The sequence below is a fragment of the Vidua chalybeata genome, chromosome 30 (assembly GCF_026979565.1).
Source record: "Vidua chalybeata isolate OUT-0048 chromosome 30, bVidCha1 merged haplotype, whole genome shotgun sequence".
NCBI lineage: Eukaryota > Metazoa > Chordata > Aves > Passeriformes > Viduidae > Vidua > Vidua chalybeata.
In genome coordinates, this window is record NC_071559.1 from 1,708,437 (window position 1) to 1,732,349 (window position 23,913).

The 23,913-nt window shown below is 60.2% G+C and overlaps 3 protein-coding genes across 4 annotated transcripts; 2 read left to right on the top strand and 1 right to left on the bottom strand.

Annotated features, from left to right (window-relative positions):
• Positions 1-164: 164 nt before the first annotated feature.
• Positions 165-13,089, bottom strand: RNF41 (ring finger protein 41). Of its 2 annotated transcripts, none has more exons than XM_053967638.1 (7): positions 12,974-13,089; positions 11,576-11,712; positions 7,071-7,212; positions 5,306-5,577; positions 4,042-4,177; positions 2,993-3,096; positions 165-1,346 (listed from the first exon to the last, which is right to left on the bottom strand). In XM_053967638.1, the coding sequence occupies exons 3-7, from the start codon at positions 7,158-7,160 to the stop codon at positions 995-997; spliced, it is 954 nt and encodes a 317-aa protein (XP_053823613.1). In that variant the 5' UTR covers positions 7,161-7,212; positions 11,576-11,712; positions 12,974-13,089; the 3' UTR covers positions 165-994. The 2 variants fall into 2 exon arrangements, with proteins under 2 accessions (XP_053823613.1, XP_053823612.1); XM_053967637.1 differs by having other exon boundaries at positions 7,071-7,183; positions 12,974-13,086.
• A 187-nt stretch (positions 13,090-13,276) lies between these two features.
• NABP2 (nucleic acid binding protein 2) lies at positions 13,277-17,010 on the top strand. The gene is given in 9 exon segments (XM_053967688.1): positions 13,277-13,304; positions 15,072-15,175; positions 15,255-15,365; positions 15,368-15,392; positions 15,469-15,540; positions 15,638-15,719; positions 16,609-16,675; positions 16,763-16,827; positions 16,829-17,010. Coding segments are annotated over 8 exon segments (591 nt in total). The 5' UTR covers positions 13,277-13,304; positions 15,072-15,096; the 3' UTR covers positions 16,919-17,010.
• Positions 17,011-17,354: 344 nt separating this feature from the next.
• SLC39A5 (solute carrier family 39 member 5) lies at positions 17,355-22,491 on the top strand. Its single transcript, XM_053967526.1, has 11 exons — positions 17,355-17,376; positions 18,100-18,490; positions 18,569-18,722; positions 18,836-19,010; positions 19,994-20,163; positions 20,245-20,382; positions 20,473-20,518; positions 20,603-20,803; positions 21,359-21,439; positions 21,529-21,719; positions 21,980-22,491. Exons 2-11 carry the CDS (start codon positions 18,123-18,125, stop codon positions 22,118-22,120), a joined length of 1,665 nt encoding a protein of 554 aa, XP_053823501.1. The 5' UTR covers positions 17,355-17,376; positions 18,100-18,122; the 3' UTR covers positions 22,121-22,491.
• Positions 22,492-23,913: the final 1,422 nt, after the last annotated feature.

Here is a 23,913-nt window from a genome sequence, read left to right on the forward strand (position 1 = left end):
GACCCTCAGCCACCCCCATTCCCTCCCAGGAGTGACATTTATTGACCCCCAGATGCCCCCAGGGTGGGGAGAACAGCCCCAAACCCACCCATTTTTACCCCAAGACTGAGCCCCCCGACACGGGGAGGGGTTTGGGGTGCAGGAGGAGGCCCCCAAAGCGGGGATAAAGCAACCAGAATTCTGTTTATTGATCACTTCAATCCCTGCCTCCCGCCGGATCTGCCGGGACCGACACCGGAGGAGAAACAATGGTAAAAAATAACCAAAATAAATGCAAATAAATTAAATTCCCAACGAGTCCCACGGACCCAGGCCAGAGGTGCCTGCCCACGGTACTTGGAAAATCAAATAAAAAGGGGAAGTAAAAATGAGAAAAGGTCAAAAAAAAATTAAAGTACAAAAAAAAAAAAAAAAAAAAAAAAAAAAAACCCAAAAAAAACAGAACCACAATCACGAGTGTCTGGAAAAGTAACACCAAGGGTGGAGAAAGCAGAGCCAAACACGGACTGGGAGGAGGTGGGAGATGCCCGGGGGGGATCCGGCTGCTCCCGGGGCCAGGGAATGGGGCATGCACAAAGCGAGGGGGACAGGAGGGTCCCCAAGGCCAAGGACCCCTCACTCCAGGGTTGGTGACACCAGCAGTGCCCACTGGGGGACACCAAGCCAGGTGGAAATTCCAGAGGGGGCGAGGAGACGGGCAGCAGGGCCGGGATTTGGGGGACCCCCGAGGGGTCTGGCAGTGCGTGGAGCCCCCGCTCCCCCTCTCCTTGAAACGGGGCGAGCCGAGCTGGCTTTGTAACGGGTCCAAATCAAGCGGGGAACCCTAAAATTCCAAGTCCAGGAAACCCCTGCCCTCCCGAGACGGCGGAACCGTTGATTCCTTCCAAATCTCCACGCCGTGAGCGAAAACCACCTAAAAACCCAAATCCGGGAAAAAACCCCCCCCAACCTCCCCGCCGTCCCGAGGGCGGAAATAATTTTTTTTTTTTCTCCCTCAGATCTCCTCCACGCCGTGAGCGAAAATCATGACGAGCCCCGGCTCCAGCACCATGTCCTCGCCCATGTGCTGGTTCTCGCAGGCCATCACCACCACGGCCTGCTTGCCGGGGATGCGTTTGGCCACGTAGTTCTCGTAGTAGCGCCGGTTCATCTGGCGCGTCTCCAGCGTGGCCAGCCCCTGCGGCCAGTTGCGCTCGTGGGCGTTCTCGATCAGCTCGTTGGTGATGGACGCCGGGCAGCCGCTCTCCACCAGCGAGCGCTTGATCACCGCCTGCAGCACCGCGTCCGGCGTGGAGATCATGCCGCCCCAGCGCGTCACCCGCGCCGGCTGCAGCGAGTTCACCCACCTGGGGGGACACAGACGGGTCAGGGATGGGGGTCTGGGGTGGGATTCTGGGGGTTCACCCATCTGGGGGGACATTATGGGGTCAGGGATGGGGGTCTGGGGTGGGATTCTGGGGGTTCAGCCATGTGGGGGACACAGAGGGGTCAGGGATGGGGGTTTGGGGTGGGATTTCCCTCAAAAATCTATTAATTTCTCTCAAAAACGGACAAATTTCCCTCAAAAACCCATTCATTTCCCTCAAAAAATTATGAATTTCCCTCACTCAACAACAATTTTCCCTCAAAAAACGATGACTTTCCCTCAAAAACTGAAAAATTTCCCTCAGAAAATGACCAATTTTCCCTCAAAAAACAACAAAAGCCCTCAAAAACCTACGAATTCCCCCCCAAAACCTACAAGCTCCCCTCAAAACCCGACAAATTTCCCTCAAAAAATGAAAAATTTCCCTCAAAAACTGACAAATTTACCTCAGAAAATGACCAATTTTCCCTCAAAAAACAACAAAAGCCTTCAAAAACCTAAGAATTCCCCCCCAAAACCTACAAGCTTCCGTCAAAAACTGACAAATTTCCCTCAAAAACTGACAAATTTCCCTCAAAAAATGAAAATTTTCCCTCAGAAAATGACCAATTTTCCCTCAAAAAACAACAAAAGCCTTCAAAAACCTACGAATTCCCCCCCAAAACCTACAAGCTTCCGTCAAAAACTGACAAATTTCCCTCAAAAACTGACAAATTTCCCTCAAAAAATGAAAAATTTCCCTCAGAAAATGACCAATATTCCCTCAAAAAACAAAAAAGCCTTCAACAACCTACGAATTCCCCCCCAAAACCTACAAGCTTCTGTCAAAAACTGACAAATTTCCCTCAAAAACTGACAAATTTCCCTCAAAAAATGAAAATTTTACCTCAGAAAATGACCAATTTTCCCTCAAAAAACAAAAAAGCCTTCAAAAACCTACGAATTCCCCCCCAAAACCTACAAGCTTCCGTCAAAAACTGACAAATTTCCCTCAAAAACTGACAAATTTCCCTCAAAAAATGAAAAATTTCCCTCAGAAAATGACCAATATTCCCTCAAAAAACAAAAAAGCCTTCAACAACCTACGAATTCCCCCCCAAAACCTACAAGCTTCTGTCAAAAACTGACAAATTTCCCTCAAAAACTGACAAATTTCCCTCAAAAAATGAAAAATTTACCTCAGAAAATGACCAATTTTCCCTCAAAAAACAAAAAAGCCTTCAAAAACCTACGAATTCCCCCCCAAAACCTACAAGCTTCCGTCAAAAACTGACAAATTTCCCTCAAAAACTGACAAATTTCCCTCAAAAACTGAAAAATTTCCCTCAGAAAATGACCAATTTTCCCTCAAAAAACAAAAAAGCCTTCAAAAACCTACGAATTCCCCCCCAAAACCTACAATCTTCCGTCAAAAACTGACAAATTTCCCTCAGAAAATTACCAATTTCCCTCAAAAAACAACAAAAATCCCTCAAAAAACTACAAATTCCCCCCCAACACCTACAAATCTCCCTCAAAAATCTATTAATTTCCCTCAAAAAATGAAAAATTTCCCTCAAAAAATGACGAATTTCCCTCAAAAAATGACGAATTTCCCTGGAAAACGCCACAATTCCCCGCACTCACTCCAGGATCTCGTTGTACTCGATGGTCTCCTCCAGGTTCTGCAGGTTGGGGTTGACGCTGCGGATCGCCCTCATGTAGGCCTTGAGCAGCTGGATGTCCCTCTTCTGCCAAGGTAGGGAAAAATGGCATTAAGAATGGAAAAAAAAAAACATTTTCCCCCTTTTTTTTGGGGGGGGTTTGGTGTCCAAGCACCAAAAACTGACCCTTGTTTTTGCCCACTTTTTGGCGCCTAAAAACCCAAACCTGCCCCTTGTTTTTTTTTTTCCCTTTATCTTACAAAAATAATAAATACAAATATGAACGTAAAGTTTGAATTAAGACATTAAACCAGACAAAATTAGAATGGTAAATAATAACTACTACCAGATTTAACTTATAGGCTTTAAATACATCAGATCTTTTACAACATTAAAAATTACGGGCCACAGAGGCCACACTCAAACCATTGCCCCCTTCAGCACATTTTTTCCTATTTTTTTGGGGATTTTTTCTGGATTTTGGGATTTCTGGAGCCCTCGGTGTGGCCAAGCTCAATCTCACAGAGCCACACCCAGCCCACACCTTCCCCTCAGCACATTTTTTCCCTTTTTTTGGGGGGATTTCTTTGGGATTTTTTTTTTTTATTTTGGGATTTCAGGAGTCCCCAGCATGGCCCAGCCCAATCCCACAGAGTCACACTCAGCCCAGTCACTTTTCCCCGGTTTTTTTTTTTTTGGGATTTCAGTGCCCAACACCCCAAATCTGCCCCTTTCCAACCCAATCCTGGCACTTCTGGAGTCCAACCAATCCCTGCAGAGCCACACTCAGCCCACACCTTCCCCTCAGCACATTTTTTCCCTTTTTTTTTTGGGATTTCTTTGGGATATTTTTTTTGATTTTGGGATTTCAGGAGTCCCCGGCATGGCCAAACCCAATCCCACAGACCCACACTCAGCCCACACCTTCCCCTCGGCACATTTTTTCCTGTTTTTTTGGGATTTTTTTGGGATTTCTTTGGGATTTTTGGGGGATTTTGCCCTTCCAGCCCCATCCTGGTGTTCCTGGCCCACCTGCTCGGCCAGCTGGTGCTTGTGCTCGGCCGAGGTTTTCTCCAGCTCGGCGATCCTCGTCTGCTGCTGCTGCACCACCGAGCGCAGGTGCTTGATGCAGTTGTGGTTGGGCAGCTCGTCCTTGGGCATCTCCAACCTGCCAGGAGCGGGGGAAAAAAGGTGGAGACCCCAAATTAGGGGAATTTACACCTTCCAGAGCTTATCCAGGTGTGGAAAGCTGGGTTCTGAGTGCCAGGCTGGGGAATAAATGGGGATTTTTCTCCTTTGCCGCCTTCCTGGGCAGTTCCAAAGCCTGACAGCCCTTTCCAGGAGGAAATTCCTGCTGATGTCCAATCTGAACCTCTCCTGGAGGTGTGCCATGCCACGGCCCTTCCTGTGTCCATCTCCATCCCGTCCCCATCCCATGCCCATCCTGTGTCCATCCCACTGTCCACCCTGTGTCCATCCCACTGTCCATCCTGTGCCCATTCCACGGCCATCCCCTGTCCATCCCCATCCTGTGTCCATCCCAGTGCCCATACTGTGTCCACCCCATCCCATGTCCATCCCCATCCCGTGTCCATCCCGTGTCCATCCCGTGTCCATCCTCATCCTGTGTCCATCCCAGTGCCCATACTGTGTCCACCCCATCCCATGTCCATCCCCATCCTGTGTCCATCCCGTGTCCATCCCCATCCCATCCCCATCCCGTGTCCATCCCCATCCCGTGTCCATCCCATGTCCATCCCCATCCCGTGTCCATCCCATGTCCATCCCCATCCGGTGTCCATCCCGTATCCATCCCCATCCCGTGTCCATCCCCATCCCGTGTCCATCCCCATCCCGTGTCCATCCCCATCCCATCCCCATCCCCTGTCCATCCCCATCCCGTGTCCATCCCCAACCTGTGTCCATCCCCATCCCGTGTCCATCCCCATCCCGTGTCCATCCCCATCCCATCCCCATCCCATGTCCATCCCCATCCCATCCCCATCCCATGTCCATCCCCATCCCGTGTCCATCCCATGTCCATCCCCATCCTGTATCCATCCCATGTCCATCCCCATCCTGTGTCCATCCCCATCCCATCCCCATCCCATGTCCATCCCATGTCCATCCCCATCCTGTGTCCATCCCCATCCCACCCCATCCCATCCCCATCCCGTGTCCATCCCCATCCCCTGTCCATCCCCATCCCGTGTCCATCCCCATCCCGTGTCCATCCCCATCCCCTGTCCATCCCCATCCCGTGTCCATCCCGTGCCCGCCCCGTGCCCGCCCTCACCCGCATCCCTGCTCGCAGGTGACCGGGCGCTTGGGGTTGTGCTCGCAGTCGTTGAGGTGGGCCATGAGGTTGTCGAGGCGCACGACGGCCGTGCAGCCGAAGACGGCGTTGTCGCAGGTGATCTGCAGCTTGGAGAGCATGTTCCGCATGATCCGCGGCACCGGGCGCAGGTGGGCCACCGTCACCACGCTGCGGTCCACCGGGCACGTCTGCTGCTGCGAGAACCACTGCGTGATGCAGGCATTGCAGAAGGCGTGCTCGCAGTGCGGGGCCTGCGGGGAACGACGCCGCGGTCACGCGTGGCACGGCTGGCATTGGGGAAACCTCCCAGGGCACCAAGGCCAGGCTGGGACTGATCCCCAGGAGAGCCCCGAGTGCCACCTCTGCTCCTTCAGTCATGGGATTGATCATGGGATCGATCACGGGATCAATCATGGGATGGCTGGGATTGGGGAAACCTCCCAGGGCACCGAGGCCAGGTTGGGATTGATCCCCAGGAGAGCCCTGAGTGCCACCTCTGCTCCTTCAGTCATGGGATTGATCATGGGATCGTTTGTGGAATGGCAGGGGTGGGGAAACCTCCCAGGGCACCGAGGCCAGGTTGGGATTGATCCCCAGGAGAGCCCCAAGTGCCACCTCTGCTCCTTCAGTCATGGGATCACTCATGGGATCGATCACAGGATCAATCATGGGATGGCTGGGATTGGGGAAACCTCCCAGGGCACCAAGGCCAGGTTGGGATTGATCCCCAGGAGAGCCCTGAGTGCCACCTCTGCTCCTTCAGTCATGGGATCACTCATGGGATCACTCATGGAATGGCAGGGGTGGGGAAACCTCCCAGGGCATCGAGGCCAGGCTGGGACCGATCCCCAGGAGAGCCCCGAGTGCCACCTCTGCTCCTTCAGTCATGGGATTGATCATGGGATCAATCATGGGATCACTCATGGAATGGTTGGCATTGGGGAAACCTCCCAGGGCACCAAGGCCAGGTTGGGATTGATCCCCAGGAGAGCCCTGAGTGCCACCTCTGCTCCTTCAGTCATGGGATTGATCATGGGATCGTTTGTGGAATGGCAGGGGTGGGGAAACCTCCCAGGGCACCGAGGCCAGGTTGGGATTGATCCCCAGCAGAGCCCCAAGTGCCACCTCTGCTCCTTCAGTCATGGGATTGATCATGGGATCAATCATGAGATCATTCATGGAATGGCTGGGATTGGGGAAACCTCCCAGGGCATCGAGGCCAGGCTGGAACCGATCCCCAGGAGAGCCCCGAGTGCCACCTCTGCTCCTTCAGTCATGGGATTGATCATGGAACCAGTCTTGGAATCACTCATGGAGTTATTCATGGGATTGATCATGGGATCACTCATGGAATTGCTCTTGGGATCATTCATGGGATCACTCATGGGATCATTCACAGGAACCATTCATGGGATTGATCATGGAATTGTTCATGGGATCACTCACGGGGTCGTTGAGTTTGGGAAAGAACTCCCAAATCATCAAGTCCAACCTGTGAGCAATCCCTGCCAGAGCCCTGAGTGCCACCTCCACTCCTTCCCCCGTGCTGAACCCTCACCTGTGCTGGCCCCTCACCTGTGACCCTCCTACCTGTGCTGACCATCTACCTGTGACCCCCCAGCTGTGCTGCTCCAACCCTTCCCAGGACCCCCCACACCCCTGCAGCTCCCCCCACGCCCCGTCCCAACACCCCCGAGCCCGGAGCCGCCACCGCATCCCGCCGCGGTGCCCAGGTGGGTCCTACCTGCACCGGCTCCTCCAGGACCCCGCTGCAGATGGGGCAGATCAGGTCCTCGTCAACGTCCCCCTGGAACCGAGCCACATCATACCCCATCGCTCGTCACCGGCGCCAGAACCCTGCGGGGCGGGCACGGGTCAGGGCACACCTGGCAGCGCCAGGAGGGGGCACGTCAACGGCTTCTGAGTCAAACCCGTTCCTTCTGGAGCCCCCGTGGCCCAGGGATGGGGAGGAATTTGGGTCCCTTGGAGGTTTTTGGGATTTCCCAGAGCCATTCCAGCCCCTGCAACTGGGATCTACCAGGGTTTGAAGGACAAAGTCCTGCAGGGAAAGGGTTGGGAAGGGATTTTGAATCAAACCCGTTCCTTCTGGAGCCCCCGTGGCCCAGAGATGGGGAGGAATTTGGGTCCCTTGGAGGTTTTTGGGATTTCCCAGAGCCATTCCAGCCCCTGCAACTGGGATCTACCAGGGTTTGAAGGCCAAGGACCTGCAGGGAAAGGGTTTATGAGTCAAACTTGTTCCTTCTGGAGCCCCCGTGGCCCAGGGATGGGGAGGAATTTGGGTCCCTTGGAGGTTTTTGGGATTTTCCAGAGCCATTCCAGCCTCTGGGACTGGGATCTACCAGGGTCTGAATGCCAAGGTCCTGCAGGAACAGGGTTTATGAGTCAAACCCGTTCCTTCTGGAGCTCCCTTGGCTCAGCTCAGGAAGGGATGGGGAGGAACTTGGGTCCCTTGGAGCTTTTTGAGTTTTCCCAGAGCCATTCCAGCCCCTGGGACTGGGATCTACCAGGGTTTGAAGGCCAAGGACCTGCAGGGAAAGGGTTGGGAAGGGATTTTAAGTCTGTTCCCAATCATGGGAACCCTAAGCCTAATGCAGGGAACCCCAACCTTAATCCCAAACCTGGGAACACTAATCCCAAATCTGGGAACCTGAAACCTAATCCAAGGAAAACTACTCCGAATCCTGGAAACCCTAACCCCAAACCCAATCCTGGGAACCCTAATCCTGAACGCAATCCTGGCAAACCTAACCCTAATCCTGGGAACCCAAACCCAATTTCCAATCTTGGGAACCCTAATATTAATCCCAGGAAACCCTAATCCTAATCCTGGGAACCCTAATCCTGGGAACCATATTCCTAACCCTAAATCCCCCAGGTGTGGGTTTGATTTGGGACTCTTGGGGTGGTTTTTGGGGTGGTTTATTTGGTTTGCACCTGTGACAGGGAGCGCTCCTGGCGCCGGGCTCTGCAAACGGAAGCGTTCCGAGCCCGGCATTCCCGGGAAATTCCCTCCTCCGGCCCCTTCCCCTCCGCCAGCGCCGGCCTTGAGCTCTGCCCCGGCCGTTGCTGCTCCCTCCGCCCCTCCCCGACATCAAAGCGGTGACAAAGGCGGTGACAAAGGCTCGATAAGGAGTCCCCACCCCAAACCCCAGCGGGAGGGGCACGGGGTGGGGGAGGACACCGGGACACGGCCCCGGGAGCTGGGAGGGGACATGGGAATTCCAGCTGTGCCCACATCAGGAATTCCAGCGGTGAGGGGACCCAGGAATTCCAGCTGTGCCCACAACAGGAATTCCAGCTGTGCAAGGGACCCGGGAATTCCAGCTGTGAGGGGACCCGGGAATTCCAGCTGTGAGGGGACCCAGGAATTCCAGCTGTGCCCACAACAGGAATTCCAGCTGTGTCCATGCCAAGAATTCCAGCTGTGCCCACGCCAGGAATTCCAGCTGTGCCCACGCCAGGAATTCCAGCTATGCCCACGCCAGGAATTCCAGCTGTGCCAACATCAGGAATTCCAGCTGTGAGGGGACCCAGGAATTCCAGCTGTGCCCACAACAGGAATTCCAGCTGTGTCCATGCCAGGAATTCCAGCTGTGCCCACGCCAGGAATTCCAGCTATGCCCACGTCAGGAATTCCAGCTGTGCCAACATCAGGAATTCCAGCTGTGAGGGGACCCAGGAATTCCAGCTGTGCCCACAACAGGAATTCCAGCTGTGTCCATGCCAGGAATTCCAGCTGTGCCCACGCCAGGAATTCCAGCTGTGAGGGGACCCAGGAATTCCAGCTGTGCCCACGCCAGGAATTCCAGCTGTGCCCATGCCAGGAGTGCAGGCTGGCCCTGCTGCTGTTCCAGAGGTGCTGGCCAGATGTGGCCTCCCAGGCACATCCAGATGTGCTGAGCTCCTGCAGCCCAGCTGTGCCCAGATGTGCCCCAGCTGAGGAGCAGAGCAGGTTAAAAATGACTGCAGAGCCACACTCAGCCCACTGCTCCCCTCAGCATGATATTCCTGTTTTTTTGGGATTTCTTTGGGATTTCTTTGGGATTTCTGGAGTCCCCAGCATGGCCCAGCCCAATCCCACAGAGCCACACTCAGCCCAGCCACTTTTCCCCCATTATTTTGGGGGGATTTCAGTGCCCAACACCCCAAATCTGCCCCTTTCCAACCCAATCCTGGCACTTCTGGAGTCCAACCAATCCCTGCAGAGCCACACTCAGCCCACACCTTCCCCTCAGCACATTTTTTCCTGATTTTTGGGGGATTTTTTTGGGGGTTCTGGGATTTCTGGAGTCCCTGGTGTGGCCCAACCAACCCCTGCAGAGCCACACTCAACTCACACATCCCCGCAGCCTTTTTTTCCTGGTTTTTTTTGGGTTTTTTGGGATTTCTGGAGTCCCTGGCACGACCCAGCCCAATCCCATAGAGCCACACTCAGCCCACACCTTCCCCTCAGCACATTTTTTCCTGGTTTTTTTGGGATTTCTTTGGGATTTTTTGGGGTTTGGGGATTTCTGGAGTCCCTGGCATGGCCCAGCCCAATCCCACAATCAGCCCAGCCACTTTTCCCCCTTTTTTTTTTTGGGATTTCAGTGCCCAACACCCCAAACCTGCCCTTCCAGACAGAGGCCACCGCTCCGTGTCCAGCCCTGGGGACCCTCCTTGTGCCCCAGAGGGGGATTTTGTCCCCTCCCCTGTCCCCACAAACCAGCTCCAGGTGCTGGCAAATCCTTTATTCCCAAAAAAAAACCTGGAAAATCGCATGCCAGGCTTCGATAAGGGCCAAGAGCTGCGGGGTGTGGGGTCAGGGCCGTTCCCACAGCCTGGAACGGCCCCAAATCCCTCCCCAGCCCTTCCCACGGGATCAGAGCAGCTGTGGAGAAACCTGGGAGAAAGCCGGGAGAAAGCCGGGAGAAACCCGGGAGAAACCTGGGAGAAACCCGGGAGAAACCCGGGAGAAACCCGGGAGCCCTCGGCACAGCCGGCAGCGCCGGGACCTCTCCCACAGCTCCGGAAAATTCCCTGGATTTCAGGTGTTCCCAGAGCCAGGAGCAGCTCTGGGAACAGCCCCTCCTGCCTGGCTGGGATCGCACCGGGCTGGCCCCAAAACTCCTCTGGGATTTCACCAGGCTCATCCCAAAACTCCTCTGGGATCTCACCAGGCTCATCCCAAAACTCCTCTGGGATCTCACCAGGCTCATCCCAAAACTCCTCTGGGATCTCATCGGGCTCATCCCAAAACTCCTCTGGGATCTCACCAGGCTCATCCCAAAACTCCTCTGGGATTTCACCAGGCTCATCCCAAAACTCCTCTGGGATTTCACCAGACCCATCCCAAAACTCCTCTGGGATCTCACCAGACCCATCCCAAAACTCCTCTGGGATCTCACCAGACCCATCCCAAAACTCCTCTAGGATCGCTCCAAGCTGGTCCCAAAACTCTGGGATCACACCAGGCTTATCCCAGAACTCCTCTGGGATCTCATCAGGCTCATCCCAAAATTTTGGGATTTCACCAGACCCATCCCAAAACTCCTCTGGGATCTCACCAGGCTCATCCCAAAATTCTGCTTTTCCTTCGCCTTTCACTTCTGAGCTTCCAATCCCAACCACCTTCCAAATTCCAGCCAAATTCCATCTGAATTCCCAGCTCTTCTCCAATTTCCCTGGGATTTTCTGGGAATTCCCAGCTCTTCTCCAATTCTCCTCCAAGGATTGGAAGAATTCCCATGGGAAAAAGGAAGGATTGGAGGAATTCCCAAAAAAGGAAAAAGAGAAGGAAAAGGAAAAAAGGAAAAAAGGAAAAAGAAAGATTGGAGGAATTCCCAAAAAATGGAAAAAGGAAATGATAGGAAAAGGAAAAGGAAAAGAGGAAGGATTGAAGGAATTACCATGGGAAAAGGAAGGATTGAAGGAATTCCCAAAAAAGGAAAAAGGATTGGAAATGGAAAAGGAAAAAGGAAAAATTGGAGGAATTCCTAAAAAAATGAAAAAGGAGAGGATAGGAAAAGAGGAAGGATTGAAAGAATCCCCAAAAAGGAAAAAGAAAAGGAAAAGGAAAAAGGGAAAAATTGGAGGAATTACGGAAAAAGGAAAGATTGGAGGAATTCCCAAAAAAGGAAAAGGAAAAGGAAAAGAAAGAGAAAAAGGAAAAAAGGAAAGATTGAAGGAATTCCCTTGGGAAAAGGAAAGATTGGAGGAATTCCCATGGGAAAAGGATGCTGGATTTACCTCCCGTGGCAGAATTCCTCCTGGAACGACGCAGGGCTGGGCTGGCCTCACTCTGTGCAGGGAATTTCTCCCAAAATTCTCCCATTTTTCCCTCTCCTCTCCCACAGGGCGGAGCCGCGAGGTCCTGGAGGACGGATCTGATCCCAAAAAAGAGGAAAAAAACGGGAAAATCAGGATGGGGAGGAGGGAGAGGGAAGGTCCTGGCGCTCCCCAGGCTGGAAAAGAGCTGGAATTTCCTGGAAAAGCCAATTCCCACATGGAATTCCCAACTATGGGAAGAAATCCTCCCCCTGCTCTGATTTTTTGGGAATTTTGGGAATAATGGAGCCCCCAGCCAGCCTTGGACAGGGATCCAAGCTCAGAAATTTGGGAATTCCAGCCCAATTCCCACTGGGATCCATGCTCAGAAATTTGGGAATTCCAGCCCCATTCCCACTTGGATCCAAGCTCAGAAATTTGGGAATTCCACCCCAATTCCCACTGGGATTCACACTCAGAAATTTGGGAATTCCAGCCCATTTCCCAGTGAAATCGAAGTTCAGAAATTTGGGGAATTTTTATTTTGTTTATTTAGCTCCCCACATTCCCCAAATCCCAGAGGGATTCCAGATTTTCCTTAAATTCCTCTGGATTTCTCCCCAATTTTCTATGGATTTTCCCCCAAATTCCTTTGGATTTTCCCCAAAAAAAAATTATTTTGAATTTCCCCCCAAAATTCCTCTGGATTTCTCCCCAGTTTTCTCTGGAGTCTTCCCCAGAGCTCTCTGGATTTTTCCCCCCAAAATTTCTCTGGATTTTCCCCAAATTCTTTTGGATTTTCCCCCAGATTATTTTGGATTTCCCCCCAAATTCCTCTTGATTTTCCCCCCAAATTTCTCTGGATTTTTCACTCAAATTCCTCCAAATTTTCCCCAAATTCCTCCGGAATTCCCCCAAATCCTTCCAGCCTGACCCGGGAATTCCCGCGGGAGCTCCTCGGAACCGTCCCCGTTTTTTTTCCCGGGATTCTTCCCCAAATTCCTTCCAATTATTCCCAAAATTCCCCCAGGATCGTTCCCCCAAAATTCCCCGGGATTCTCCCAAAAATCCCCGCCATTTTCTCCCCAAATTCCTCGGGATTCTCCCCAAATTCCGTTCCCGGAGCCGCTCCCGGTTTCCCCTCCCCATCCCCGGGAGCTCCGTTCCCGTTCCATTCCCCGGTGCCCGGTACCGACACCGGACTCCTCCTCCAACCGCGACCCCCCCGGGGCTCTCCCGGTCTCACCCGCGAAGGTTTCCCCGCCCGCGGCCTCTCCCCGCTCTCCCGGTGCTACCGGGGCCGCACCGCGCCCGCCCGCCCCGGCAGCCGCGAACACCGCCCGGGGCCCTTTCCGCTGCCCTTCCCACAGCCGCACGTACCGCGGGCGGCGGGCCCGGCCCGCTCGGGGCCGCTCGGGGCCGCTCGGGGCTCAGCGGCGGCCGCGGCCTCCTCCCGGTGCCCCCGCCCGGCCCCGCCGCGCCGGAAGTGCCGCGCCGGAAGTGCCGCTCTGGCCGCGCGGGCCGGAACTCGGTGGTAAGGGCGGGGAGAGTGGGCGGGGTTTAGCCTCCAAGTCCCGCCCTCTACGCATCGCTATTGGTTGGAGGCGCCGCTCGTCACCCGCCCCCCCGCGCGCTGATTGGCTGCGGCCACGGACTTCCGGGAGCGCCCGCGGCGGCGGCGGCGCCGTGCCCGGTGAGAGCGCGGCGGGAGGTGCGAGCGCCCCCTGGTGGCGGGACGGGTGGGAGGGCGCTCCCGGTCCCGCTCCCGGTCCTGGTTCTGCTCCCGGTCCCGGTGGCCCCGGAGTGTCGTTCGTGGGTAGTCCCGTTCCCGCGGTCCTGTCCCCGGTGTCCCGGCGGCCCCCGCGTCCCCGCTGCCCGGTGGTCCCGGTGCCCCAGCAGGGATGCTCCCGCTGTCCCGTCCCCCGCGGTGCTGCCTTCGCGTCGCCGTCCCCGGTGTCTCGTTCCTACCGTGGCGTCCCCGGTGTCCCCCGCCGGCCGGTGCTGTCCGGTCCCCGGTGGCCCCGTCCCCGCTGTCCCCGTGTCCAGCAGCGATGTCCCCAAGTGCCACCCCCGATGTCACGCCCGGGTCCCGGTGTCCCATCCCCGGTGTCCCATCCCCGGTGTCCCGGTGCCGCATCCCGGCTGTCCCCTCCCTGCGGGCCGGTCCCAGAGCTGCCACCGCCGGTGTCCCCCCGGTCCCCAAAGCCCTCCCGGTCCCCGGTGTCCCCCCGGTGTCCCCCAGTCCCGCTGTCCCTTGCCGGTGTCCCCCATTCCCCGTGTCCCCTCCAGTGTCCCGTGTCCCCATGAGTGACGTTCCATGTCCCCGCTGTCCCCAAGGTGCCATTCCATGTCCCCTTTGTGCCCTGTCCCCACCGCCCCCATGAGTGCCACTCAGTGTGCCCACAGTGCCATGTCCCTGTTGTCCCCAGGGTGCCATTCCCTGTCCCCACAGTGCTACTCTGTGTCCCCACAGTGCCATTCCCTGTCCCCACAGTGCCATTCCCTGTCCCCATGGTGTCATTCCCTGTCCCCAAGGTGCCCCTCCGTGTCCCCAAGGTGCCATTCCCTGTCCCCAAGGTGCCATTCCCTGTCCCCACGGTGCCATTCCCTGTCCCCAGGCTGCCATTCTCTGTCCCCAGGCTGCCATTCCCTGTCCCCAGGCTGCCATTCCATGTCCCCTTTGTGCCCTGTCCCCACCGCCCCCATGAGTGCCACTCAGTGTCCCCACAGTGCCATGTCCCTGTTGTCCCCATAGTGCCATTCTGTGCCCCATGGCTGCCACGTCCCCGCTGTCCCCTCAAGTGCCGCTCCGTGTCCCCAGGGTGCCCTGTCCCTGCTGTCCCCAGGGTGCCATTCCTTGTCCCCAGGGTGCCACTCCATGTCCCCAGGGTGCCATTCCCTGTCCCCAGGCTGCCATTCCCTGTCCCCACAGTGCCACTCTGTGTCCCCAAGGTGCCATTCCCTGTCCCCAGGGTGCCATTCCCTGTCCCCAAGGTGCCATTCCCTGTCCCCATGGTGCCATTCCCTGTCCCCAAGGTGCCATTCCCTGTCCCCTTGGGTGCCATTCCCTGTCCCCAAGGTGCCATTCCCTGTCCCCAGGCTGCCATTCCCTGTCCCCAGGCTGCCATTCCCTGTCCCCACAGTGCCACTCTGTGTCCCCAAGGTGCCATTCCCTGTCCCCATGGTGCCATTCCCTGTCCCCAGGGTGCCATTCCCTGTCCCCAGGCTGCCATTCCCTGTCCCCAGGCTGCCATTCCCTGTCCCCACAGTGCCACTCTGTGTCCCCAAGGTGCCATTCCCTGTCCCCATGGTGCCATTCCCTGTCCCCAGGGTGCCATTCCCTGTCCCCATGGTGCCATTCCCTGTCCCCAGGCTGCCATTCCCTATCCCCAAGGTGCCATTCCCTGTCCCCAAGGTGCCCCTCCGTGTCCCCAAGGTGCCATTCCCTGTCCCCAAGGTGCCATTCCCTGTCCCCAAGGTGCCATTCCCTGTCCCCAGCCACCATGAGCGCCGAGACTCTGGTCAAGGACGTCAAACCCGGCCTCAAGAACCTCAACCTCATCTTCATCGTGCTGGAGACCGGTGAGTGCCACCCCCCTGAGGTCCCCTCTGCCCGCTGAGGTGCCCGCTGACCCCGACGTCCCCTCGCTGTCCCCTCCAGGCCGGGTGACCAAGACCAAGGACGGCCACGAGGTGCGGACGTGCAAAGTGGCCGACAAGACCGGCAGCATCAACATCTCCGTGTGGGACGATGTGGGCAACCTCATCCAGCCCGGGACATCATCCGCCTCACCAAGGGGTACTGGGGACACCTGGGGACGCTTGGGGACACTTGGGGACACCGCCCTGACCCCCCCCATCCTCCTCATCCTCAGCTACGCCTCCGTCTTCAAGGGCTGCCTGACGCTCTACACCGGCCGCGGCGGCGACCTGCAGAAGATCGGCGAGTAAGGAGGGGTTTTTGGGGGGTCCTAAGGGGGTTTTGGGGGTCCTAGAGGGTTTTTGGGGTCGGGGGGACCCCAAAGAGCCCCGCTGTGCCCGCAGGTTCTGCATGGTTTACTCGGAGGTGCCCAACTTCAGCGAGCCCAACCCCGAGTACGTGGCGCAGCAGGCGCAGGGCAAAGGGGTGAGTGTTGGGCGGGGGGGCAGAGCTGGATCCCCACGAGTTTCCCCTGAATTTGCACCAAATCTTCATGAATTTACCCCAAATCCCCACAAATTTACCCCAAATCCCCACAAATTTACACTAAATCCTTCCAAATTTGCCCCAATCCTCATGAATTTGCCCCAAATCCCCACAAATTTACCCCAAATCCCCACAAATTTACACTAAATCCTTCCAACTTTGCCCCAAATCCCTCCAAATTTACCCCAAATCCCCGCAAATTTACCCCAAATCCCCACAAATTTACACTAAATCCTTCCAAATTTGCCCCACTCCTCATGAATTTGCCCCAAATCCCCACAAATTTACCCCAAATCCCCACAAATTTACACTAAATCCTTCCAAATTTGCCCCAAATCCCTCCAAATTTACCCCAAATCCCCACAAATTTACCCTAAATCCTCCCAAATTTGCCCCAAAGCACTCCAAATTTCCCGAACCCCCCCCAAATCCCCCTGAAATTCCCCCCAAATCCCCTAATTTCTCTTGAATTTCCCCCAAATCCCCCAAATTTCTCCCAAATGCCCTCATATTTCCCCCAAATCCCCTAATTCCCGTGAATTTTCCCCAAATTTCTCCCAATCCACCCCCAAATTTCCCCCAAATCCCCACCAAATTCCCCTTAAGTTTCCCCTAAATTCCCCCCAAATCTCCCACGTTCCCCCAAATTTCCCCAAACCCCCCAAAATTTGCCCCAAATCCCCCCCAAATTCCCCCAAAACCTCCCCTAACTTCCCCAAAATCCCCTCAATTCCCCTTGAACTTCCCCCAAATCCCCCAAAACCCCCCCCCCAGACTTCCCCAAACCGCCCCCCCCCGTGACACTCGGGGGTCTCCATCCCCTCCCCAGGCCCCGCCCGAGACCTCGACCCCGGCAGCTCCGCAGCCCCCCCCGGGCCCCCCCGCCGCTCCCCCAGGTCGGTACCGCACCCCAAACCCCCCCCCCCCCCCCCCACAACCCCGGTACACCCCCCCACCACCCCTCACCTCCCGGTTCCCCGCAGCCCCCGAGAGCCAGAACGGGAACGGGCTGAGCTCCGGGGGCCCCCCCGCGCACCCCCCGGCCGCGGCCCCCGCACCCCCCGAGCGGCCGCATCACCCGCAGCCAGCCCGGCCCCGTCAGCAACGGCAAAGAGACGCGGCGGAGCGGCAAGAGATAACGGGGACCCCCCCCCCCCGGAACCCCCCCGGAACCCTCCCCCCGGCACCGCCACCAACCGGGGGCTCCCCGGTTCGCCGAGCCCGCAGCGGGGAGGGGCTGCCCGGTGTCCCCCCACTCCCCCCCCTGCTCGGGGCTGGTCCGGACCCCTCCCCCCTCCGGTGCTCGGGGGTCCCGGGGGGGTCCAGCCCGTGCCCCCCCCCCCCCGCGCCCCCCTCTCGGGAGGGGTTAATAAAGAACCGAGCTCTGCCCCCGCCTCAGCGGCTCTGCCCGGACCCCCCCCCCCCCCCGCCCCCCGCCCCCAGGGCCCTCCCCGCGGCCCCTCCCGGTACCGGGGCCGGCTGGGAGCAGCTCCGGGGTGACCCTTGGCCCCCCCCGGGTCGGGCGCGACAGGCGCGGGACGGGCTCGGGGACAGCGAGGGGACGATCGGGGGGGGGGGCGCGTCCCCATCGGCTCAGGTGGGCTCAGGTGGGCACAGGTGGGCACGGGAGGGGTCCCGGGGGGGCGCGGGCGGTGCCAGCACCGCCCCCGCGGGGGTCCCGCGGGTGGGGGCAGCCAGAGGCAGCTGGGTGGGCTCCGGGGGGGGGGGGGGGGGGACACCCGTGGGACACCCGTGGGACACCGGGGGCGGGGGGCAGTGCGGCGGCGGCTGCCGCGATTTCCCGGCCCCGCGGCGTGGCCGGGCCACACGTGGAGTGTGGGGGGGGGGGGGGGGGCGCGGCCACCGCGGCTCCGTGCGGGGCTGTCCCGCGTCCCCCGGTGGTGCTGGGGGTGGAGGGGGGGGCGCGTGGGGGGGCTGGGGGGTGCGGAGGGTTTTATCTGCCTCTCGGTGAAACATTAACTCCCCCGCCAAACCCGCGCCCGTTGCAAAACCTCGCCTCAAGGACGAGGGTCACCCGCTGTCCCCCACGCTGTGGTCCCGGTGACCCCCAAATCCCACCCCGCCGCCCCCCGGGAGGGGGGGGGGGGCGCAGTAGCCGCGTCCCCCCCCCCTTCCCTCACCCCCAGCCCCGCTCCCCGCGGGTGTCCCCGAGCCCCGGTGCGCCGCACGTGTCCCGGGAGGTGACCCTGGAGCCGCCTGTCGCTTTCCCCACGGACGGGTGGCGGCAGGGGGCTGCCCGGAGAGCCCCCCCCCACCACCACCATCACCGGGGTGACCCCGACATCGCGCTGTCCCCCAGCTGCTGCCGCGGGATCCGGCCCCATGAGCCGCCCTGGGCTCCTCCTGGCCGCGCTGGGGCTGCTGGCTCTGGGGGCCGGGGGTGCTCCGGGGACCGCGGGGACCCCGGGGCGGCTCCCCGAGGACGCGGCGCAGGAGCACGGCTACTACCTGCAGCAGCTCTTCGGCCAGTACGGGGCTAACGGGACGCTGCCCTTCGAGGGGCTGGCGCGGCTGCTGGGCAGCCTCGGGCTGGGCAGGGTGCAGGTGGTCCAGATCCAGCACGAGGAGCTGGGCCACGGCCACGTCAGCCACCTGGACCTGCTGGAGGTGCAGGAGGACAAGCACCGGCACCGGCACCCGGTGTGGGAGCACGGCGGGGACGCGGCTCCGAGCACCGGCGGACCCCTCAGGTAGCCGCGGGTCCCCCCCCCCGAGGGGCTGCCCCGGCCCGCGCTGTGCCGGGGGGCTCACACCCCGATCTCCCGCAGCCCCCCGCCCTCCCAGACGCCGAGCTGGCCCGAGGCGGTGCCCGCCGAGCCCCCCGGGGCTGCGGGGGTCCCCCGGCAGTACCAGCCCACCCTCAGCCTGCTGGGGAGGGTGCTGGGCTTGGAGCACTCCAGCGCCGACCACCCGCACGACGACGTGAGTGGGGACGGGGGGGGGGGTCGCGCTGTGCCGCGCTCCGGGAGCCCGTGGGAGCCCCCGGTGCTCCCCGGGACCCCCAGCGCCGCTCAGCACAAGCCCCCCGCCCGCAGTGCCTGAACGTGACCCAGCTGCTGGTGAATTTCGGGCTGGACTCGGTGGCGCAGCTGACGCCGGAGCAGTTCACGCTGCTGTGCCCGGCGCTGCTCTACCAGATCGACAGCCGCGTCTGCATCCAGCACAGCGATGAGGTGACGCTGCCTCCCCCGGGGGGGGCCCCGTGGCCAGGTAACCCCAACCCGGGACCCCTCGCTGGTCCCCGGGCCCCACGTCCCTCGTCCCTGGGATCCCCCGTCCTTGCAGCCGCATCCTGGGACCCCCTCGCTGGTCCCCGGGTCCTGCCTCCCCAGGGGTCCCCGTGTCCTGACCCAGGTCCCCTGTCCCCATTATGATGTGGGGGACTCCATCCCTGAATCCCCAAGCCCCCCCCCCATTCCCCACACCCATCCCTGTGCCCTCCAACTTGAGCCGTGCCCCCCCGGCCCCCCATTCCTCATCCTGGGGTCTCCATCCCTGGAATCTCCATCCCTGGGGTCCCCATCCCTGGAGTCCCTGTCCCTAAATCTCAGGGGTCTCCATCCCTGGGACCCTCATTCCCACATACCTGGGGTCCCCATCCCTAAATTCCTGGGGCCCCCATGCCTGGAGTCCCTGTTGCTAAATCTCAGGGGTCTCCATCCCTGGGGTCTCCATCCCTGAGGTCCCCATTCCCATATCCCTGGGGTTCCCATCCGGGGTCTCCGTCCATAAATCCCTGGGGTTCCCTTCCCCGGGACCCCCATTCCCACATCCCTGGGGTTCCCTTCCCTGGGACCCCCATTCCCACATCCCTGGGGTCCCCATCCCTAAATCCCTGGGGCCCCCATGCCTGGAGTCCCTGTTGCTAAATCTCAGGGGTCTCCATCCCTGGGGTCTCCATCCCTGAGGTCCCCATTCCCACATCCCTGGGGTTCCCATCCGGGGGTCTCCGTCCATAAATCCCTGGGGTTCCCTTCCCTGGGACCCCCATTCCCACATCCCTGGGGTTCCCATCCGGGGGTCTCCGTCCATAAATCCCTGGGGTTCCCTTCCCTGCGACCCCCATTCCCACATCCCTGGGGTTCCCATCCCTGGGGCCCCCATTCCCCCATCCCCGGGTCCCCATCCCTGGGTCCCCATCCCCACCTCCCCAAGCCCCCCTCTCCGGGCCGTGCCCCTGACGCTGCCCGCAGCGCTGGGCTGGGCGCTCCTGGCCGTGCTCTCCGTGAGCCTCCCGTCCGCGCTGGCCGTGCTGCTGCTCCCGCTGCGCGCCCGCGGCTCCTTCCGCTCGCTCCTCGCCTTCCTGGTGGCCCTGGCCGTGGGGACGCTCTGCGGGGACGCCCTGCTGCACCTCTGGCCGCACGTAGGTACCGCCGCGGGGGCGGCACCGGGGGCACACCGGCGGCGTCGCGGTGCCCTGAGCCGCGGCGTGCCCCGTGTCCAGGCGCACGGGAGGCACCCGGAGGCGCCGGGGGAGCCGAGCCCCGCGGTGCTGCAGGGGCTGGCGGTGCTGGGCGGCATCTACCTGCTCTTCGTGCTGGAGCTGCTCCTGGGGATGCTGCGGCGCCGGCGGGAGGCCACGGTGAGAGCGAGCGAGCGAGCGGCGGGCACCGGGCGGGCACGGGGCCGCCCCCGGGGCCGGCTCTGCACGCAACGCCTCCGTTGTCCCCAGGGACGCCCCCACGGAGAGACCCCCGGCCTGGCACCGTCACGGGCAGGTACGACCCCCTCGCACTCCCCCCCCCAACCCAGAGCCCCCGGCCCCGGCACCCACCGGACCCGGGGTGTCCGTCCCGCCGCAGGGACCGAGCTGCGACACCTGACGGCGCCGGAGCCGGAGCTGGAGCTGAGACCCCCCGAGCCCCCCCAGGAGCCCCCCCAGGGACCCTCCCACGGACACTCCCACGGCCCCGCGCTGCCCCTCGGGCCCGGGGCCGCTGACATCGTGTGGATGGTGGTGCTGGGGGACGGCGTCCACAACCTGACGGACGGGCTGGCCATCGGTGGGAACGGGAACGGGAACGGGAACGGGACGGGGACGGGAACGGGAACGGGAACGGGAACGGGAACGGGAACGGGAACGGGAACGGGGACGGGAACAGGGACGGGGACGGGGATGGAAACGGGACGGGACGGGGACGGGGACGGGGACGGGGACGGGGACGGGAACGGGAATGGGGATGAGGATGGAGATGGAGGGAGGAGAGGTGCCCAAGGACAGGAGGAAAAGGTTTCCTCAGGGACAGAAGGATGTTGGGGACAGGGGGGACAAGGGGTGGGTGCCTCAGAGACAGACGGACAAGGGCTGCCCGGTGATTCAGGGACGGGGACAGGGGTGGATTGGGACAGAGCGACAAGGGACAAGGGGACAAGGGGACAAGGGGACAAGGGCTGCCCGGTGATTCAGGGACGGGGACAGGGGTGGATTGGGACAGAGCGACAAGGGGACAAGGGGACAAGGGGACAAGGGGACAAGGGCTGCCCGGTGATTCAGGCACGGGGACGGGGCACGAGGGGCGCAGCGGCCCCGGGACGAGGAACCCTCTCGCTCCCCACAGGAGCCGCCTTCTCTCACAGCCTCTCCAGCGGGCTCAGCACGGCGCTGGCCGTGCTCTGCCACGAGCTGCCCCACGAGCTGGGTGAGTCCCTGTCCCCCGCCCTGTCCCCCCGTCCCCCCCAGAGCCGGGGACGCCCCTGAACCCCCCGTGCCACCCTCCCGTGGCCGCAGGTGACCTGGCGGTGCTGCTGCGGGCGGGCACGGCCCCGCGCTCCGTCCTGCTCCTCAACCTGCTCTCGGCGCTGCTCTCCTGCCTGGGGGTGGTGGCGGGGGTGGCCCTGGGGCACAGCGGGACCCCCCTCGCCCCCTGGGTCCTCACCGCCACCGCCGGCATCTTCCTCTACGTGGCCCTGGCCGACATGGTAAGGGGGGGTCTGGGGGGTTTGGGGGTGTCCGGGGGTTTCACGGGGGATCTGAGGGTTTTGGGAGTGTCCGAAAGTCTCACGGGGGGTTTGAGGGTGTCCGGGGGGGGGGGGGGTCTCCCGGGGGGTCTGGAGGCTTTAGGGGTGTCCGGGGGTCTCACGAGGGGTTTGGGAGTGTCCGGGGCGGGGGTCTCACGGAGGGGTCTGAGAGGTTTAGGGGTGTCCGGGGGTCTCACGGAGCCCCCCCTGCTCTTCCCCAGCTCCCCGAGGCGCTGCGGGGCTCCGGCGAGGGCACCTGGAGCCGCTTCCTCCTGCAGAACGCGGGGTTCCTGCTGGGCGCTGGCATCATGCTGGGCATCGCCCTGGCCGAGGGGCACCTCCGCTCCTGGCTGCAGCCCTGAGCGCCTCGGCCCCGCTCGGCCCCGCCGCTGACCCCAGCGGGAGCCGCGGCCGGAGCCCGAGCGGACCCCCGGGACCCCCGGCTTGGATTTTCCCCCCCTCCTCCAGAATCCCCGGGGGGAATCCGCGGTGCCGGAGCAGCCCCGAGGGAAGGGAATCGGGGTCCCCTCGCTGCCCCCCGTCCTCTCCCGGGGTCACCCGCGGCTCCGGGGCTGGATCCGAGCGTGTTCCCCCTGCTGACCCCCCGGAGGAGCCGAGGAGGGGGAACAACCCCGGAGCAAGCGCGGTTTAATAAACAGAATTGAGCCAGAGGCGCAATAAAAAGAGCAGGATTTGGTCACAGTTACGGGGTAGAAAATAGATCAAGTCTGAATGGTTTCGCTGGGTTTTTTTTTTGGTTTTCCCTCCTTTTAAAAATTATTTCGAATTCCTTTCTCTTCCCTCCCTCCTCTCCGAAAATGAAGAAGGATTTCTGAAAATTCGGATATGGGACATCGACGACGAAATTCGGATTTTTTGGGGTTCTCTGGGGCTTCTGCTCGCACGGGAAGGGCGAGAAACCAGCAAAATCGGGGAGGTGGGGGGACACGGTTTTGAGCCGGCATTTCACAGTTTGTTTTATTTCTATTTTTAAACTGCACCTCAAAACTCTGCCCTGCTCGAGGCTGCGGGGGGCGAGGGGCTGGGAACCCCCCGGGACGGAGCTTTTGAGTCGGCGCTGGGAGGGAGAAACTCCCCCGGAGGGGAGGGAGATGAAAAATCCCTGCCGGGATGGGCTGGGATCAGCAGATCTCACATTTCAGAGCAGAACGGAGCCCGGAGGATTAAAAAAAAGATAATTTTGGGGGGAAAGAGGCGCTGCCGCAGCCGGGGGGGGTCGTTCGGGGGTGCTTTTCCCCCAAACACCCCCGTGCAAAGAGGATCCAGCCCGGGCGATGCTGAGAGCTGGGGAGATGTTTCCGCAGCCCGGAAAAAGGTGGGGAAAGACACGAATTAAGGCGGATTTTCCTCATTTCCTCATCAGCCCGCCCCTGGCTCCTCTCTCGGCGCGGGCAGATCCCGCACGGAGCGGTCCGGACCCGTCCCGGGGGTGGCCCCGCACCGGAGGCTCCGGAGCTGCGGCAGGAACCGGCCCAGACCCCGCTCCCCGAAAAGATCCGAAACAGCCCCCCAAAAAAAAACCGGGATTCTGGCACCCCTCAAGGGTCCGGGACCCCTCAGGATTCCGGGACCCCTCAAGGTTCTGGGACCCCTCAAGATTTTGGGACCCCTCAAGGTTCTGGGACCTTTCAAGGTTTTGAGAGACCCCCCCAGGGGGGTCTGGGACCCCTCAAGGTTCTGGGACCCCTCGGGGGGTCCAGAACACCTCAAGATTCTGGGACCCCTCAAGATTTTAGGACCCCTCAAGGTTCTGGGACTTTTCAAGGTTTTGGGACCCCTCAAGGTTTTGGGACCCTTCAGGATTCTGGGATCCTCCAGGGGGGTCCAGGACCCCTCAAAGTTCTGAGACCCCTGAAGATTTGGGACCCCTCAAGGTTTTGGGACCCCTCAAGGTTCTGGGACCCCCCAGGGGGGTGCAGGACCCCTCGTGCCTCCGGCCTCTCCTCCCACCGCACTTTGTCCATCTCTGACCCATCCCCGAGGGTCATTCCCGGGGCAGAACCCCTGAAATTCCCCAAAATCAACACAGAGCACCGAAACCCAGCAGCTTTTGGCCAAGCCGTGAGGAACCGGGCTCAGAAAAGGAAAAAAAGGGACAGGAGGAAGGGCCAGGTTCTCCAAAGCTCCAGAGGAA